Source organism: Acanthochromis polyacanthus, chromosome 6, assembly GCF_021347895.1.
Source record: "Acanthochromis polyacanthus isolate Apoly-LR-REF ecotype Palm Island chromosome 6, KAUST_Apoly_ChrSc, whole genome shotgun sequence".
Taxonomy (NCBI): domain Eukaryota; kingdom Metazoa; phylum Chordata; class Actinopteri; family Pomacentridae; genus Acanthochromis; species Acanthochromis polyacanthus.
Window position 1 is genome coordinate 11,766,168 of NC_067118.1, and position 20,413 is coordinate 11,786,580.

The 20,413-nt window shown below is 39.3% G+C and overlaps 1 protein-coding gene across 1 annotated transcript in view; it reads left to right on the forward strand.

Annotated features, from left to right (window-relative positions):
- The window catches only part of celsr3 (cadherin, EGF LAG seven-pass G-type receptor 3), a 238,500-nt gene that overhangs the window by 165,527 nt on the left and 52,560 nt on the right, over positions 1 to 20,413 (forward strand). The window contains 3 exon segments of the mRNA XM_051949438.1: positions 7,563 to 7,754; positions 7,829 to 8,015; positions 19,380 to 19,547. Coding sequence (XP_051805398.1) covers positions 7,563 to 7,754; positions 7,829 to 8,015; positions 19,380 to 19,547 — 547 coding nt within the window.

The following is a 20,413-nucleotide window of genomic DNA, read 5'->3' on the forward strand; positions in this document are numbered from 1 at the left end:
TGTGAAATCGGCTTAAATGACTCATTGTGAAACGGTAGATGAACGGCACTAATTGAAACAATGATGACGATGATGATGATGGTGGTGGCGTAGTTGGAGTGTTGGCAGCAGCACAGAGCAATGAATTTCACACTCCCACACATAAACAGCAGCTAAAGCTCTCAGCTCATGCACACGAGCCCTGGAGCGCCGTAACGCTGGCCAACATACTTCATTTAGATTTACAGATGCCAGAAATACACACCGGTACACAGACAAGACATTACAACACACACACACACACACACACACACACACACACACACACACACACACACACACACACACACACACACACACACACACACACACATTACTGAAGACCAAGGCTTATTAACCTTCTGAACCCTGAGCAGTTGCTTTTCTCCTGTCACATTTTTATTCACTGTGGGCTCATTTTTTTTACTCTAATGTAAAATCCAGCACCTGTATGGAAACAGCACAACCATGACTAGAACTAGAGAGAATTTTAAAATGTCTTTCATGCAGTATGAGATGGTTTTAAATTTCATAAATCAGAAGCAGGGGGGCTGTGACTAAGTTAAGTGTAATCTAATTTTAAATTTTTTATTTTAAAATAATGATTTACCTTAGAAATACCATGTTGAAATGATCACCTTTTGGCCAATTTGACTGTGTGAAAATCCTTTTAATAAGGATTGCAAACATTGCAAACATGTCAGTATATTTGAAAATTAAATTCCAAGTCTGTGTTCTGCTGTTGACATTGGATTATTTCTTGTTTTTGAATATATGGAGACTAACCCCAGGAATGTGATATTGTTCCACAATGCGAACTTTTTTCTTTTTTTTTTTACTGCAGTATAAAGTTCGGCAACTTTACGGAAACAGCACAACCATGACAAGAGAAAATTTAAAAAATTACTTCTGTGCAGTGCGACACAATTGTAATCCTTTAAATCAATTTTTAAAAAGTTACATTTGATTGCTTATCTTACTTAAATTTTCAAAACTGAAATCAGCCAACAATATGTTCCAGCTGTTACCACTCCTGAAGAAAAAAATGGCTGCTCTACATATTGTAGATATTTTACTATTTACAATTTTAATATTGTTTCATACTTGTTTCCTATTTGCTCTGTGTAAACACTGCCTGCAGTTCAACCCAGTTCAGTCGAAAGACCTGGGATTTTTTTTTTTTTTTAACATTACTGTTTTACTCACTGTGGGCTCATTTTTCACAGCAGTATAAAATCCTACACCTCTATGGAAACAGAACAACCATGACTAGAATTAGAGAGAATTCATAAATGTCTTCGGTATAGTATGACACAATTATAGTACCATAAATCATTTAAAAAAGAGGAAAACACTAAAGTTAAGTTACTTTGATTTTTTTTTTTTTTAGAAAAGTGTTTTTACAATGCTGAAATCATCACATCCAACATTTTTCAAGTACCCACAAGCGTTCCTAATGCTTCTCACTTCATAGACTCACCACTTGCAGTTCAACCCAGTTCCACTGAAAAGTCCCTAAGTTTTTGTCACATCGCAGCACAGCTTCATGATTGCATCAAGGAGTGCAGAATTTTTAGCTTTTCACAGAATCTGGATAGAGCAAATGATTTATCTTCTGCACATTAAAAAAAAACAACACAAGGAAAAATGTTTATTTGATGAAATATCATGATTTAAAACCTATATTTTATTAAATTTCCTGAATGAACTGCATGCCACAAATTGATTAGTTCATGGACTCCTGGAAAGTCTTTTATTCTTTGTGTTTTTACAGTTTCTGGTTGTTATAAATGGTGTAATTTTGGTTATTTCTTTTCAGCCCGCATGTCTTTCAAACATGCATTCAGGTTTAGGCATTCAGGGGATTGAAGTCATGTTTATAAATTGCTTTTTTTTTTAACATTTACTGTAAATGAAAGTGTGTTAAATACAATAACTTTTCAACTCACACGTGCACAGACACTCCTTTGTACAGTATAAACTCTACATCTGGAGAAATGACCATTCAGCCTGTGTTGTGTCATTTCTGTCATTCTGTGCATTTTGCTCTTTTCCACACTTCTCTGTCACTTTAGCTATGTTGAAGATGTTGCTAAATAATCTGCACAACATACAGTAAGATGAAGTGTTGAAGCAGCAGCAACAGCAGCAGCTTTTGGCAGGGTTGAAGCAGGCGACAATGAATTTCACACTGGACTGCAGGTTGGGGAAGGTAGTTAGGGTTAGAAATATCAGAGTATGTGACTTGTTTAGACGGGCAGTTTGTATAAGCTGCTTTTAGGGTGTTTTTTGTTGTTGTCAGTCTTCAAAGCACTTAATTGCCAAATTTTCAACATGACTTCATTAATAAACCAGTAAAATCCTCCAGACAAACACTCATTTCACACACGTCTATTAGAGTGAGTGATTTCTCTCTTCTGTCTGCATCGAGTGCTGGTCCACTTGTGTTGTCTGGGTCAAGCGTTTAATCATTATCGAAAACTTCATTGACTTCCTGTACACCACCTCATTTTTTTTCTAATACCACAGTTATCCTCTACCACAGTGGATGTGTTTGTGGCTTATATATTGGATTTTCAGAATAAAATTCACAGAGTAAAAAGAAATGGTTTATTGATGCAGCTACTTCAGGTTCCTTTTAGATCTTCACAGTGTAAAATGTTGTACACTATATTGCCAAAAGTATTGGCTCACCCATCCAAATAATCAGAATCAGGTGTTCCAGTCACTTCCATGGCCACAGGTGTATAAAAATCAAGTACCTAGGCATGCAGACTGCTTTGACAAACATTTATGAAAGAATGGCTCGCTCTCAGGAGCTCAGTGGATTCCAGTGTGGAACTGTGATAGGATGCCAGCTGTGCAACACATCCAGTGGTGACATTTCCTCGCTCCTAAATATTCCACAGTTAACTGTCAGCTGTATTACAAGAAAGTGGAAGTGTGTGGGAACGACAGCAACTCAGCCACCAAGTGGTAGGCCACGTACACTAACGGACCGGGGTCAGCGGATGCTGAGGCGCGTAGTGCCAAGAGGTGGCCAACTTTCTGCAGAGTCAATCACTACAGACCTTCAAAGTTCATGTGGCCTTCAGATTAGCTCAAGAACAGTGCGCAGAGAGCTTCATGGAATGGGTTTCCATGGCCGAGCAGCTGCATCCAAGCCATACATCACCAAGTGCAATGCAAAGCGTTGGATGCAGTGGTGTAAAGCCCGCCACCACTGGACTCTAGAGCAGTGGAGACGTGTTCGCTGGAGTAATGAATCGCGCTTCTCCATCTGGCAATCTGATGGATGAGTCTGGGTTTGGCGGTTACCAGGAAAACGATACTTGTCGAACTGCATTGTGCCAAGTGTAAAGTTTGGTGGAGGGGGATTATGGTGATATATGATTTTCAGGAGGTGGGCTTGGCCCCTTATTTCCAGTGAAAGGAACTTTGAATGCTTCAGCACACCAAGACATTTTGGACAATTCCATGATCCCAACTTTGTGTGAACAGTTTGGAGCTGGCCCCTTCCTCTTCCAACATGACTGTGTACCAGTGCACAAAGCAAGGTCCATAAAGACATGGATGACAGAGTCTGGTGTGGATGAACTTGACTGGCCTGCACAGAGTCCTGACCTCAACCCGATAGAACACCTTTGGGATGAATTAGAACGGAGACTGAGAGCCAGGCCTTCTGGTCCAACATCAGTGTGTGACCTCACAAATGCACTTCTGGAAGAATGGTCAAAAATTCCCATAAACACACTTCTAAACTTTGTGGACAGCCTTCCCAGAAGAGTTGAAGCTGTTAAAGCTGCAAAGGGTGGACTGACGTCATATTGAACCCTATGGACTAGGAATGGGATGTCACTTACGTTCATATGCGAGTCAAGGCAGGTGAGCGAATATTTTTGGCAATATAGTGTATTTTTGACTATAAGAGACTGTTTTTTTAAATTAAAAATTGGCAAGTCATGCAGTAGAAACAAAAAGAATAAGAATAAATGCTTCTTTAAACTGAAAGTGACATACATATTTATTCATGTGGCCCCCAACACAGGATCGGATTAAGTTCTGTTGAGCTATTGCACACAAATTTCAGGTTTTAAGGTGGAGTTATTTGTATTACATCTTCTTAGGATGGATCATGAGCTTCACCAGAGCTCTCAGGACATTTTTAATGTGATAAGCCTGTGTTGTATTGAGGGACTGGAACTTTTAAATAAACCTCAGTCCCTCCGAATGTCTGACTAAAGATTATGCACAGTATATATATATATATATATATATATACATATATATATGTATATATATATAATCATAAAACACAAAACTCTACAGAATAACAGAATGCATTCATTTTGAAGTTTAGAAACAAAAACCTTATCAGTTTAGAGAAAAATGAGATAAAAATGGTTGAGAACTTCATTCACTTTGTAATCTTCAGTCAGACACTTTGGAGGATCCAGGTTTATTTAAGCAGCAAAAAAGCTTACCCTCATTATTTTTCTTTTAATACTCTGGACTGTAATTTTGTGCAAATTAACAGGCTTATCTTAATAAAAAAATCTCCTGACAGCTCTGATGAAGTTCAGGATTCATCCCTTTAAATAAATAATTCCACTTTATAATCCCGAAAACTGACCTGTCAGATGTGCAGAAGAACCCAATTTACTGTCAGATGCTGTGATAATGGAGTTAAACCTGCTAGGCCACATGCAAGTGCAAACATCACCATCAATTTAAAGGAATACTCATTGTTTCTGCTGCCATGTCAAGCTGCAGGTATTTATTGAAGCCAAAGGAAAGAAGCTGACACACAAGACTTCAGTAGGTCTATTATGTGCCTGCAGAATCCAGAATAAAAAGATCAAGTGCTCACTTTGACTCCTTGTTGTGGACAACTACAAATCAAGCATGAAATCTTAAGGTAATTATTGAATCAGAGCTGAATTTTAGCAATCACCTGAAAGCTATCACTAAGACCAGCAATGAATATAAAGTCCAAGAATAAAAATGTATGGCAAGAAATTGGAAGTAGCTTTGCACTGTAGATATGACTTTTTAAAAAATCTGCCAACCAGATACTTGCATTTGGTTGAGCAAACAAACATATTGTTCAGGGATTATATTTTTTATCCTGATTTACAGCAGTGGAGGAGAAGACAGATACGTAAAGATTCACTATTTCCAACAGTGAATGTGGCTGATCATTCATATCAGGTTCAACCTACCACACCCAACTAAACAACAAACAGGGACAAATGCTGTCGTATTATTGGAACCTTTTTGTTATGAAGCCCCTAATGCCGGACCCGCTTATCCACAGTAACAGTATCTGTACTGTAAGTGAAGTAGGATAACACGATATCTGTGCGCTCCTGTGAGTCCATATGATTGAATACAGACCACTCTGTACTCTGGAAGCAGTCCTGTAGCTGGGCTGCTGCTGGCCAGGTTTTAATAGTCTTAGTCACTGGCTTTGTTCTCCTCCTTATGGTGGTGTATGCAGGAACTAGGAGCAGGGAAAGGTGGTCTGACATGTCCAGGTGGGGGAGGGGAATAGTTTTGTATGCCTGCTTAAGGTTAGAATAGACCCTGTCTAAAGTGTTCTCCCCTCTGGTTGGACATTGCACATATTGTACAAATCTGGGGAGCACAGTCTTTAGGCAGACTTTATTAAAGTCAAAGGCTTTATTAAAACAAAGGCTCCATTTGGGTGATCCTGCATCTGCTTATTGATGTTTTCATGCAGGTACGAGAGGGCTATAGAGAAGAAAAGAGATTCAAGTTGTGTGCTACTTGCTGAATACTTACGAAAAGGTAGTTTGAATGTACTTGAAATGTACATTGTTATCCTTTGAAAAAAAAATTGAAAAAAAATGTAATAAAATTTTTTAAAATGTAAAGAATTTAAAAAAATAAAACAAAAGATAAATAAAGGCAATGGACTGTACAAAAAAAGATTTCTTTTTTTTTCTTCTTTTTTTTGTCTGCATTTATTCTCATTGTTTAACTCCACAGAAGGGGTGTCAACATTTTATGAGATTAATGCATATTTTAGTCTTGCAGCCCAATATTTTATTATTTGGTGCATGCGTGTGACCATCACCAGCCCTCCCTGAAAGCTAAGCTGACATTTTTTATTACAATTCCCTGTTAAGAGCCTGGGAGGGCAGTGCTACACCTCAGTGGTGATGCGCAGGGAAACAAAGGGTGGACAAGACGAAACAGGACGGACAGGGATAGGGACTAGCAAGCAGTGCTATTACATCTGAAGAATATCAGGTGCTGTGTTATTCCCGACTATTAATTACCCATCAATAAGACAAACAAACACACACAAAAAAACCCCTGAAAAACCAAACAAAAAAATAAACAAATGAATAAATAACCAAGCAGTACTGAACACCATAGTTGTGGGTGTCATGTCAGAATAAAGTTGAATAGGCCAAAAGAAGATACTAGAGAAAAGGAGAGTGGGTTTAGTGTAAGTTTAGACTCTGGAGAGAGTCTCAGCACATTCTGGCGGGTCCCATCACTGCTCAGTGGAACTCCACAGGAGCTGATGAGACCTGATCAAACATGCACATGCAAGTGTGAAGGACCCCGAAGCCCAGAACAGCTATCACGGCAAGGTAGGGCCAAGCTGACAGGGTGCCCCCCAGAGTATTTTTCAGATTATTCCTAAGAACTTGAATTAATTTGCTGCCTCTATTTCTTTGTTCCATGTCTCAACTGAGGCTTTTTTCCTAACAGAGAAACACAAAGAAGAGCATAAAATAGACACAAACTGACATTGTGAAGTCTGCAGTTTTCATTCTGGAGTGATTTCTGTGCTGAAATGTGAAGAAAATCTCCGCTTGTATGGGCTATAGATGTCTTTACATTTTAAATTTACTCTGTATTTGAAGCATTGGCGACATTTTTGTCAAAACAACAGGAACCATGAGGTGTTGGCAGGCTTTTTAACTAAAATATGTGGTTTAGTGTACAATTTGCTGAACTCCAACATGATCATTATTGTTTTATGTCTATTTCGAGTCCTTTACAATAATTTACTGTTATTTATCTCAGTAAAATCCAAATGTGGTTTAGAAATCTTGATAATTCTGGTAATGGTTTCCGTATTTTTCCTGAAACTTTTTTCTTTTTCACGGTGAAAACTCTTGTTCAGTTGTGCTGGCACACGAAAAAAGTGTTAGTTTTCATGAAAAACATGAAATTGTTTGGGTGATACCAAACGTTTAAGTGGTTGGGTATGTGTAGTATGCCCGACATCTTACTGTTAGTACATTACTGATTCCTTCTAGCATTCAGTTTAATTTATCATATTTATGTATTTTATCTTTTATTACTCTTGCCAGTGATTTATTTGAAAATTTTTTGAACTTCCTGTTTTGATTGGTGTTTTTTTTTTCACTCGACTACATGAGAAAAATGCACAAGAATTCCTATGTGCCTAGAATTTTGTGTTTCTGCACAAATGGTAAATAAAAATCTTCAATCTTGAAAAATGTACTTTACTGTGTTTATTGCATCTGCTTGCTCCTCAGTCATGAACCTGGACCGCGTGGAGAACCACACCCATGTGCGGCGGCGTTTCCCTCGTTACCACACCTCCATGTTCCGGAGCCAGGTGGTGTGGGACCCCTACACCCACGTCATACTGCCCCCTGCTGCCCTGGTGCCACAGCGGCAGCAGCAGCACAGCTGGAAGGAAAAGGAAAGAACTACTGAGAAAGAACGTAAGACCAGAACAACAAACAGAATTAAAGGCAGAATCCAAAGGCACATACTCACTCTGACTTTTTATTTTCAGCCTCGACCAATCAGAACGCTGTGTCAGCCCCTGTCAGCATCTCGGCCAATCAGACAGGAGAATACGTGGCGGCCAGACGCACCGTTTCACTACCTGAGCCTCCGTTTACCATCGTCATCTTGCTGATCTATCGAAGTCTTGGTGCTGCTCTTCCTCCCAAATACCACACCGACCGACGAGGAGTCAGGTGGGAATCAGTCATAACAATAAAAGTATGATTGCAGCCACTCACAAAACACCTAACGAATATGGAAGGCCATTTTATTCGATATATAATAAATAAGTAAGTCCAAAAATCTATAAATTTTCCTATAAAATATATAGAAATGGCTATTAGATAAATAAAAGAAAATATGTAAAAGTCCCATACAATAAATAAATGTGACATTAAAAAAGTCCTGAAATGTACGACATCACAGTATATAAAAATATATGCTAAAAGTTAATTATTACATACATTTATATTAAAATAGATATGAGATAAATCCTGAAATCAAATAATTGTAAACTTGTGAAATTAAAGTCTTTTAAAATTTAAAAAAATGTGGCATTATGGAAAAAAAGTTATTTAATTATCACATTAGATAAATCCTGAAGTAAATAAATGTGACATTATGAAAAAAGTCTCCTATAATAAGTAAATGTAACATAATGAAATAAAAGTTCTTTAATTACTACATTTATTTATGTTAAAATGGCTGAGGTAAATACATAAATTAATAAATATGACATTATAAAATAATAGTCTCCTGAAATCAATAAATGTAACATCATTAAATAAAAATCTTTTAATGATTACATTTCTTTACATATAAGAAAATTGCTCTGAGAACTCATGGAATAAATAAATATGACATTATGAAATGAAAGTCTCTAGAGATAAATAAAAAGTAAACAAATGAATGTCACATTAGAAAATACAAGTCTGTGGAAATACACAAATATGACTTTCCAAAATAAAAGTTGTAAAATACATAAATGTTAGATTAAAAGATAAAAATCACCAAGAATAAATAAATGTGAAATTATGAAAAAGTGTTATTTAATTATTATATTTATTCTTATTCAAATGGCTATGAGATGAATCATTGAATAAATAAATGTAACATTATAAATTAAAATGCCTCCTTAAAGAAATAAATGTGACATTGTGAAATAAAAGTTTTTTAGTTATTGCATTAATTTATATGTATAGAATTATTGTTGAATATATTTATTTCCCAATTTACGTCATAACCACATTTATTATTATTAATTTTACAATAACGCTTATTTATAAAATTTATTTGTTTTTGAATAAAATATTTTAATACACTATAATTTTATCAGAATTATAATAATTCCATACATGAAAGATAAAGGCTTGATGTAGAAATCTGGATTCATTGTGTCCTTTATTCAGAAGCGATTAATCAAATATCACATTATGACAGTGGTATTATCCTCAGAATAAATTTAAACTGTAATATAATATTGTTTGTTGAGTCTCTGTGACAAAATGTGAAAACTTGCACATTACAGTTTCCCAGATCCCAAACAGACATCTTCAATAAATAAATCCATCCATCCATTCTCTATACACCACTTTGTCCTCACTCGGGTCGCAGGGGGTGCTGGAGCCTATCTCAGCTGAAGGCAGGGGACACCCTGGACAGGTCGCCAGTCTGTCGCAGGGCTACATATACAGACAAACAATCACACTCACATTCACACCTACGGACAATTTAGAGTCACCAATTAACCTCAGCATATTTTTGGACTGTGGGAGGAAGCCGGAGTACCCGGAGAAAACCCACGCATGCACAGGGAGAACATGCAAACTCCATGCAGAAAGATCCCAGGCCCAGGCCAGGACTTGAACCGGGGATCTTCTTGCTGCAAGGCGAAAATGCTAACCACTAGACCACTGTGCAGCCCCAATAAATAAATCATTACAGAAAAACAACAAAATGATAGCAGCTCTTTACATTTTAGAAGCTGAAGCTGGACAATTTTTGGAATAATTTCTTGATAAATGTTTGAAATTACAGTTAATTAAGTTTCTGTCATTTGAGCAACACGTCAGTATAGTATCAGCTTCAGGACTAATTCCAGTATTGACTGACTAGACATCTGTTCTTTCCTCTCTTTGCTTCTTTTCCCATCATATATAGACACACACACACACACACACGGTCAAGCCCGAAAGTATTCATACCCCAAGCAAATTTTGACTTGAAGTTACTGTTATTCAACCAGCAAGTTTTTTGTTTTGATTGGAAATGACACAGACTTCTCCCAAAAGATAATAATGCAATGTCCAGCTTTTTTCTCAGCTTTTATTTACATTTAATCAAAAAGTGGCATATGTCGGACTTCCGGTCGAGGCACGAGGAAAGATGGTGACGTGGCGCTGAGCAAACCCCCCACTCTTTTGCATATTTAGTAATTCCGAGCAATGTTTTTATTTGATTGGAGGTACGCCCTTACTTATTTTTTAGCAATGTTGTCGAGGAGAGACCCAGGTTCAGTAAAAAAACAAGATGCAAACAGCACCAAACAGCCCCAACCCACAGAGCTGACGGAGGAGCTAGCTGTGCTAATCAAGCAAACACTGGCAGGCAAGATGACAGCTTTCAACAAAATGTTACCAAATTGATTTAAGAGTCCATCAAGAAATCTCTGGTACCCATTGAGAAGACTCTGGCCGAAAATAGTGCCATTTTGCGGTCATTGAATGATCAAATGAACTCTCATGGTGAGAAGATCACTACCATGTTTGGAAAAGTAGACAGAATACTAGCTAACCTAACAAAGAACGAGACCAACACAGCTTACTGCATGACGGAAATTGCAAAGCTGCGTGAGGAATTGATTACCCAGGAAGATCGAAATAGGAGAAACAATTTGGGGCTGATTAATCAGCCAACCAGGGCTGAAGGCGATGATCACCTGGGATACATTCAGAAGATGTTACCCACCTGGATTCCATCGCTTGGTGGCCCCCACCGCCCACTGGTGGAAATCGACAGGGCTCATCGGATCTACTCATACAACACTTCGAAGCCTCAGACCATGATTTCTGTCTCCTGTGCTACACGAACCGGCAGGCTATACTGGACGGAGCGAGAAAGGCCAAACCAGTTGTTCCCGACGGCACTCTAATGTGGTTCTGTCCAGACAACAACACATGGACGAGTCGGAAGCGGCAAGGATTCAACGACATTTGAGTCAAACTTCGCAGGAGAGGAGTGGAGACGTTCCTGATTTACCCAGCCATTTTGAAAGTGAATGGCGAGAAGATGTCCTTTGAAACGCCCAAATAAGTTGAGGATGCTTTGGCCATGCTGCTATGGGATGACGAAGAGGAAGAGGAGGGCGAGGAGGAGCAGCATGGTGACTCTGACTCTGGGTGAAATGATCTACTGTCAGGACTCAGATTTGGAAATGCTTATCAGAGATAATGATGTAAAGTTGGGGATATAAACGCTGGGACTATTTCTGTTATTAATTATTCTTAAGGTCACTCAGCTCCTATTCTTAATTTTTATTTTATTATTATTGTTTTTATTATCATTATTTTATTACTATTACTTTATTTAAGAAGTGTTCTTATTTCATAGTACTTATAAAGGAACAAAAAAATTACATGAGTTGTTAATTTAGAGTAATTATTATTTTATTCTATATAATTATACAGACCTTTTCTGTATTCGCAATTTTGAAAGTACAACTATACTGTAGCATTTTGGCGCTGCTTTTGCAGTTACCTGTTACGTTTTGGGTTTTATTGTGGTTAATAAGTGGAGAGGGGGGTAAGAGGGTGTCATGTTGACCTTGCCAAGTGACGCTCACGGATGCAACAGGAGGGTAACATGGAAGGGAGGAGAGGGGCAAAAGGGGAAATGATGGGTGTTGGGAATGGTGGGGTGGGTCGGAGTGCCATCATCATAAAAATAATACTGATACTTTTAAACTGAAATGTTTCAGCATAATTTCTGTTAATGTTAAAGGCTTTAGATTTTCTCAGTGGAAAGAAAGTTGATATAGCAATGTTTCAGGAAATTCATTTGAGACCAAATGATGTAGTTAGAATGCAGAGTCAATTGTACAAAACCAGTTGCTTGGTCAGCCGATGGCATGCGTACAAAAGGAGTCTTGATAATTATGAGGCAAAATTTTAATGTGTCGATTGAGAAAACTGGTTCAGATGAAGCAGATAGAATGGCATATTGTTACATATCTGCTCAGGGCAAAAAGGTTGCGTTTGTTAGTTTTGTATGCACCAAATACTTTTGAATGTGACTTTTTCTAGTCAGTAAAATTTTTCTGATGCTTTCTTACTATCAGCTATTTATGAATGCTGAAATGAACATGGATCTTGATAAATCAACTTCAGTGTTCTCTGCTCTCAAGACGCTGCCTCCAGGGCATTTAATCTTTTTCTGAGGGACTTAAATATAAAGGATGTATGGAGAATACACAATCCATCAGCAAGGGACTATACTTTATATTCAGCTAGGCATAAAACATTTTCAAGCATCGATTATATATTAGTGTCTACTAGCCTTCTCCCTTTAGTTAGCAATATAGACATTCTGCCAAGACACATATCTGACCATAACCCAATATTGTCAACCTTTAATTACAGTATGGTAAAGAACAAAAATAGTCAATAGAGGTTCAACACTACTCTTTTAAGTTGTGAGGACTTTTTGAAGCACATATGGACCCAACTAACTGAGTTTATTCCTATAACCAAGGGGACCATAGCAGATAAGACATTAATATGGGAATCGGTCAAGGGATGTATTCGTAACGTGGAAATACAGTTTGGTTCAAATCTTCACAGATGTAGATTACAAAAAAAATTCAGATCTGGAAAATGAATGCAGGCATCTGAAAAGGGACTTTAAAAAAGACCATAAGGTGGCCATAGCGAACACGCTTAAATCTAAAGAAGTAGAGTTCAATGTTATATTAAGAATCAGAGTTGAGAATATGATGCAAGTAACAAGGTCAAAATATTATTCAGAGGGCAGCAAGCCAAATCATCTCCTAGCTTTAGCCTTCAAACAACAGGAGGCTAAGAGAGCCATCCCAGCTTTTAGATCTACCCAACGAGGAATGTTAACCTCCACACATAAACAAAGCATTTCAGGAATACTTTAAATAGCTGTACACTAGTGATGGGACTGCTTTGAAGAATGACTTGAATGAATTTTTTTTGCAGGCCTGAGTCTCCCAACATTAACACCAGAAGAGACTGAAAATGTAGATCAACCCATAACACTGGAGGAGCTTTTAGAAGCAGCTAAAAGCTCCAAGAAGGGCCATACACCAGGAATCGATGGGATTCCAGTTGAATTATATCTGAAACTATGGGACCTCCTTTGGGCAAATTTGGCTTGAAGCAATAAATCATGCAACTAATACTGGTTCATTTCATCGAAGCCTCAACACCACCCTAATAACTGTAATACCAAAGCCTGGAAAAGACCGCCTTGAATGTGCAAATTATTGTCCAGTTTCACTGATTAATGCTTAATGAATTAATGATTAAACTAATGATTAAAATTTTTCTCTAAAGTTTTAGCTTACAGGATGGAACAAGTAATAGGAAACATAAATAACCCTGACCAAACAGGCTTTCTGTAAGGCCGATTCTCTTTGGATAATATTTGACACCTGCTCCATATCCTCAGCTCATCACACAGGATACCTCCAGCCTGCGGGTTGTTATTTTTAGATGTTAAAAAGGTCAGAGGTGGGTAGAGTAACCAAAAATTGTGCTCAAGTAAGAGTAACGTTACTTCAGAATAATATAAGTAAAGTAGAAGTAAAAAATTAGTCATTCAGAAAATTACTCAAGTAAGAGTAAAAAAGTATTTAGTGAAAAGACTACTCAAGTACTGAGTAACTATTTGATTGTAATATCCGATTTATTTTTTTTTATAAATGATGTGATCAGACAGACAAAAATGAGAAATAATGTCCAAATTCTGGTATTTCCAAATAATAAAACAAAAAAATAAATATCAAAAATAAGTAACATCTTTACAAAATGACAAGTTAATGCAGAAGAAACACAAATTTCAAAATCTCAGTTTTTCACAACATAAAGTTTTTGAATCAAATACTTGTAGTATGGTAACATTTTTATGTTTGAACAGTGCAAACTACTTCCAGTGACAAGATATACTGTATGCTGTATGTGCGGCAAGAATCACAGATGTCCTGCTGTAATTCACCCCATGGCATTAATGGAGTCTCACCCTTGGAAAAGGGAGGGTTCCCCATTCTGTCCATCGTCCAAGGTGGCAGCTTATGTGAGTTTTACCTAAACATCCAAATAACAGAAAAGAAAAGATTTCATATCTGATGTGGCCTTTCCCCTTAGCATTCCAACAACCAAGTTGTGTTCGCTACAACATTGATAAACACTCTTTATTTTTCTACTTCAGAATAAGATGTGCATGTAAAGCCTATGGAATTCCCTGGGGATCGGAGCGGAGCTGAAGGAGCACCCCATTTCTGAGTTGTTACTAGATGCCGCCAAAAGGATAGTGTCATTTTTTTTATGATCAACTACTGAAACAAAGTTTTTGACTTCAGTGGGGATAAAAACATGGAAAGAAGACATTTCAACAGACACATTTAAACCAGACTGATAATTAATTTGGCGCAATATCGAAAGAGGTTCCAAAAATTCTAATCACTGCTATACACATCTGAAGTATTTCCATGGAGCATATCTAACTCCATTGGTGAGGCATAGAATAGGAGCAGCACCTGATCCTTACTGTCTCCCGGGAACCTTAGACTCCTTTATTCAAGTTGTATAGGAATGCCCAGCAGTTCACGAGCACTGGGTGAAGGTGGTGAACTGCCTTAGTGCGTAAGCAGGAGTCCCTCTACCAATGGATCCCGCTGTACACGTTTTGGATGATGACTCTCAAATATCTCTTCACAGGAAGATGCAGAAAATCTGGCTGGCAGATCTCACTGGGGCCAAAAAGATTATTGCTCAAAGATGAAAAACTAACGATGCATCATTCACTCATTGGCGTCACTGTTTTCTGGACATTGCTTATATGAAATTATCTTCTGCAAGGATTAACAATGCAGCATCTAATACAACTGAACTGTATTCACAACTGATAGCAGGTCTTGGGAAAATACTCTCAGAATTAAGTGTTATGTAACTGTCATGTTTTGTGGTAATGTAGTTGCATGACATGCATATGTACTGTAGCTGGTAGATGGCGGATGGATGGGGGGTGGGTCAGAACGTGCATTATTAAAAATGATAGAAAATCATCAGTTACGGTTATATTGTATTGTTTAATGTACATGCTTTAAGTATATGTTGTGATTTTCTCAATAAAAATTGATGATTAAAAAAAGTGGCATGTCAAAAATTATGGGAAAATCCAAGGTTCCATCCATTCCAAATAGTCCAAACTGTTCTAAAACATCCTAATTACCCTGAATCACTAGGAATAGCTGTTTCAATCAACTCAACAGGTGATAAACAGCAACTTTTTGCACTTTGTTTGTGGATAGTCATGGCTAAGACAAAGGAGCTCAGTGAGGACCAGCGGCTGCGCATTGTGAGTGCTCATAAGTCAGGAAAGGGCTATAACGCCATATCTAAATGTTTTAGATATGGCGTTCCAGTGGCTACAGTACAAAGTATTATTAAAAAATACTGTGGAAAATCTCAGTGGACGTGGTCGAAAGCCAAAAGCGACACCTGTGCTGGCCAGGAGTAGCCTAGCCGCGCTAGACAACCCACGGCAACGAATTTAATTCTCTGCCAGGGTGGGTCTAGTTACCCTCCATAAGGCTCGAGGCTGGATTCTCCTAAAACTGGCCGGACCAATCACCATGAAGTGTAGAGTCAGAAGGCGGGCGTGACGACAGAGGCGTGACGATTCTGACAGAAACAACCAGCGCACAATAAACAGTTATCTTTCGACTCGGCTTTGGCCACAGCCCTTAAAGATTTGAAGCTAAAATTCAACTTGAAAGATAAACAAAGGACGGCACTTAAGTGTTTCATTGAGAAGAAAGACGTATTTGGACTTATGCCGACGGGATATGGCAAATCCTTAATATACCAGTTGGCTCCACGGCTCCGCGGCTCCGCTGGTTGGGAAGCTAATGGGACTTAGCCACAATCCACCAGTGCTCTCGGAACTACGTCAGCCTATTCGTTTGATTGGTTGTAAACCTACCCAATTGCTGCAGAGGGATTTGATAGACAACCTTTTAGCCCGCCTCCCTCCCTGTCGAGCTTCCCTAGACCCTTGTGCCGTCAGAAACATGGGTGTAGCATGGCTAGGCTAGGCCAGGAGGATAGTGAGAGAGGTGAAAAAGGATCCAAGGATCACCGCCAAGGCCATCCTGGAAAATCTGGGCCCTGCTGGCAACAACATCTCAAGGCAGACAGTCCAACGGACACTGCACACTACTGGGTTCCATGGATGCAGACCAAGGAGGACGCCACTTCTCCAGATAAGGCACGCAAAAGCTTCCTTGGCCTTTGCAAATGCTTATTTGGAAAAAGAAGAAGACTTCTGGTCGACTGTTTTATGGTCAGATGAAACAAAAATTTAATTGTTGGGCCACAATGATGTAGTCTTCATTTGGCACAAAAAAGGAGAAGCTGCCAACCCTCAGATTACCATCCCCACTTTCAAACATGGTCGCGGGAACCTAATGCTTTGGGGTTGTTTTAAAGCCAATGGAGCAGGGAACCTTATCACAGTTAACGGCACCATGAAAAAAGAAGAACATATGAAGGTTCTCAACACCAACATCAGGCAGTCTGCAAAGAAAATTGGCTTTGGGCACCACTGGACATTTCAGCACGACACCGACCCAAAACGCACAGCAAAAGTGGTGAAGAAATGGTTAGCAAACAAAAACATAAATGTTTTAGAGTGGAAAAGCCAGAGTCTGTCATGTCCCCTCCTGCTCCTGTGTGCAGGCTCATCAGACTAATGATGAGCCCACACACAGCAGGGAAAAAGAAAACATAAGCTGGTTTTCCATTACAGTTTTTCACAAAATGAAAGCGATATTTCTAAAAATTCGACAAAGTATATTTGCACTTTGAACGTGTTTCTATTGAAGGCTGTTCTGGACAGAAGCATCGTAACTCTCGTAAAATATCATCCCGTGAGATTTCGATGTCAAACCCTTTCTCCCTCATTTCTGCTTCTGTCTCCTTATAACACTCTGCATTCCTCTGCTGTTTGCTGTCTAGTATGGCAATGATGTTTTTCTCAAGAATAATGGCAAGAAAAGTCTTGGTCTCCTCTTCTGTCCACACGTACCGCGCCATGTTTACTCCGAGAGAACTGGTCATGTGACCAGGTACATCACGTCCAATGACGTATAATTGCGGAAAAAGTGTTTCCATTGCGCTTTTGCGATACTTTTCAATATTGAAAAGTCTGAAAAACCACCTCATGAGAGCGTAAAAACTTTTTAGCGATATTTTAGTCCTTTTTTGAAATTCAGGTGTTGCCATTACCAGTTTTTTATTGCGCTTTTCACATTTTGCGCATATCTAAGGGTAATGGAAACGCAGCTATACACTTCCAGTGTATGTTTTCTTTTTCCCTGCATTTTTTTTCAAGTTTTAAAAGATCCCCTTTATTACAATGCAAGCTAAGAGGTCTTTTCCACACACGCACACACACACATTCACACATATACACTGCTCAAAAAAATTAAAGGAACACTCTGAAAATACATCATATTTCAATACGGGGGAAAAACAAACTGAATATTAGCATTGATATGGACTGGTTAATGTGTTAGGAATGAAAAGTGTCACATTGTTTGATGGGAATGAAAATTATCAACCCCCAGGAGGGCTAAATTCAAGACTGGGCATTGCCATGCACCAGAAGGAATCCAGGACCACTGCACCAATGCAGGGTCTGACAATGGGTCAAAGGATTTCATCCTGATACCTAATGACAGTCAGAATGCCATTGTCCAGCCTGTAGAGGTCTGTGCGTCCCTCCATGGATATGCCTCCCCACATCATCACTGACCCACCACCAAACCAGTCATGCTGAACAATGTTACAGGCAGCATAACGTTCTCCACGGCTTCTCCAGACCCTTTCATGTCTGTCACATGCGCTCAGGGTGAACCTGCTCTCATCTGTGAAAAGCACAGGGCACCAGTGGTGGACTTGCAAATTCCTGTGTTGTGGGCCAAGCTCCACGGTGCCAGTCAGCGAGCACAGCGGGTACTAGAGGACGCTGGGCCCTCAGACCACTCTCATTACATCTCTTTCTGATTGTTTGATCAGAGACATTCACACCGGTGGTCTGCTGGAGGTCATTTTGTAGAGCTATTGCAGTGCTCGTCCTGTTCCTCCTTGCACAAAGGAGCAGATACCTGTCCTGCTGATCGGTTGAGGACCTTTGACAGCCCTGTCAAGCTCTCCCAGACTAACTGCCTGTCTCCTGGAATCTCCTCCATGCGCTTGAGACTGTGCTGGGAGACACAGAAAACCTTCTGGCAATGGCACGCATTGTTGTGCCATCCTGGAGGAGTTGGACTGTCTGTGGAACCTCTGTATCTGGTCCAGGTATCGCCTCATGCTACCAGAAGTGACACTTACCCTAGCCAAATGCAAAACTAGTGAAAAACAGTCAGACAATAGAGTCTGTCCGCTTCGGGGAAGGTCATCGATGCTCTGTGTGGTGTTGTATCGACACTGGAGACGGTAAATGGTGGTGATGTTGACATTAAAGTGACGGGCAATGTCTCGGACAGACTCTCCAGCTTGCAGACGTCCGAGGGCTTGGTTCCTCTCAATTTGGTTTAAGCGTGGTATAGTTAAACAGCAAGTGAAATGCCTATGATCTTGAATAAAATTTATACCCACTGAAGGTGTCGATAAATCGTGCATATTCAATAGCACGTGCAAAGTGTGAATAATGTCCACATCATCAATGCATTGGTGTATTGCAACGATTCGTTTTCCGTTTTCCGTTTTCACACCAACCTTACAAAATGCAACAGAAAATGTTAAGAACTCACCATGCACCACAAAGTACCAAATGCATTTTTGTTTTGGGAAACCAAATTTAATTTTTCATCGGGTAAAAGAAACTTGCGTTTCTTTTGCGTGTGAGTATATATATATTGTTCAGTCATCCTGTGGGTCGAAATGGACCATCTGGTGGGCCGGTTTTGGCCTGCAGACCATATGTGTGGCACTCCCGGTAAAAATAGTTGGAGTAAATGAGCCGAGGTGGTGACATCAACAAGTACGCAGGTGTTCCAATAGCACATTAACGATGTGTTCTTGGGAGTCAGTACTTGTGTACTTGGTTTTGAGAAATGGCCGACACAGTTTGAGTATTGTTGTGTGCCACGAAAAACAGGCCAACGTTCAGAAAATAGTTTAGCTAATTAGTTAGGCACAGACACACCTTTTCCTCCCAGTCGCTCACGAACCCTTGTCTGCACCCACCCATACTATGAGAAACACTGATTTAGTGGTTATGTGGTAACTCTGTTCTTTCTCTTCCTCCAGGCTTCCCAGACATCCAGTAATGAACTCTCCAGTGGTCACTATTTCAGTCTACAACAACCAGACATTTGTTGGTGGACACTTGGATCAGCCCATCCTGCTGGAGTTCAAGCTGCTGGAAACAGCCAATCGTAGCAAACCTCTTTGTGTGCAGTGGAACCACAGTAGTCCGTGAGTAAAGATTAACCCAATGAACCCAGTCGCGTTTTTACTTACTTTGGCCTAATTTTTCACTGCATTAAAAAATTCCTGCATGCACCTCTATGGAAACAGAGCTACCATGACTAAAAGTAGAGAGAACAGAGCATCTTCTGTGTAGTACAACACAATTCGAGTTTCATAAGAAAAAGAAGAAAAAAACAGAAGGAGAATTTCTTTAATTACTTCCCATATGTGTTTTCACAACTACACTGCTCAGTTGTATCATTTCCGACAGATGAAATCTTTTTTCTCTTCTTTTTTTTCGTGAACAACACAGAAAAGAACAAAGTGAACAGGCCAAAATCAAAAAAGTTCATTTTATTTCTCATTTATGTACACTCAGCACCCCATCGTGACAGAAAAAAAACAGAAATGTAGAAATTTTTGCAAATTTATTAAAAAAGAAAAACTGAAATATCACATGGTCATAAGTATTCAGAACCTGTGCTCAGTATTGAGTAGAAGCACCCTTTTCAGCTAGTACAGCCATGAGTCTTCTTGGGAATGACGCAACAAGTTTTTCACACCTGGATTTGGGGATCCTCTGACATTCTTCCTTGCAGATCCTCTCCAGTTCTGTCAGGTTGGATGGTGAACGTTGGTGGACAGCCATTTTGAGGTCTCTCCAGAGATGCTCAATCGGGTTTAGGTCAGGGCTCTGACTGGGCCAGTCAAGAACGGTCACAGAGTTGTTCTGAAGCCACTCCTTTGTTATTTTAGCTGTGTGCTTAGCGTCATTGTCCTGTTGAAAGGTGAACCTTTGGCCCAGTCTGAGGTCCTGAGCACTCTGGAAGAGGTTTTCTCCAGGATATCTCTGTACATGGCCGCATTCATCC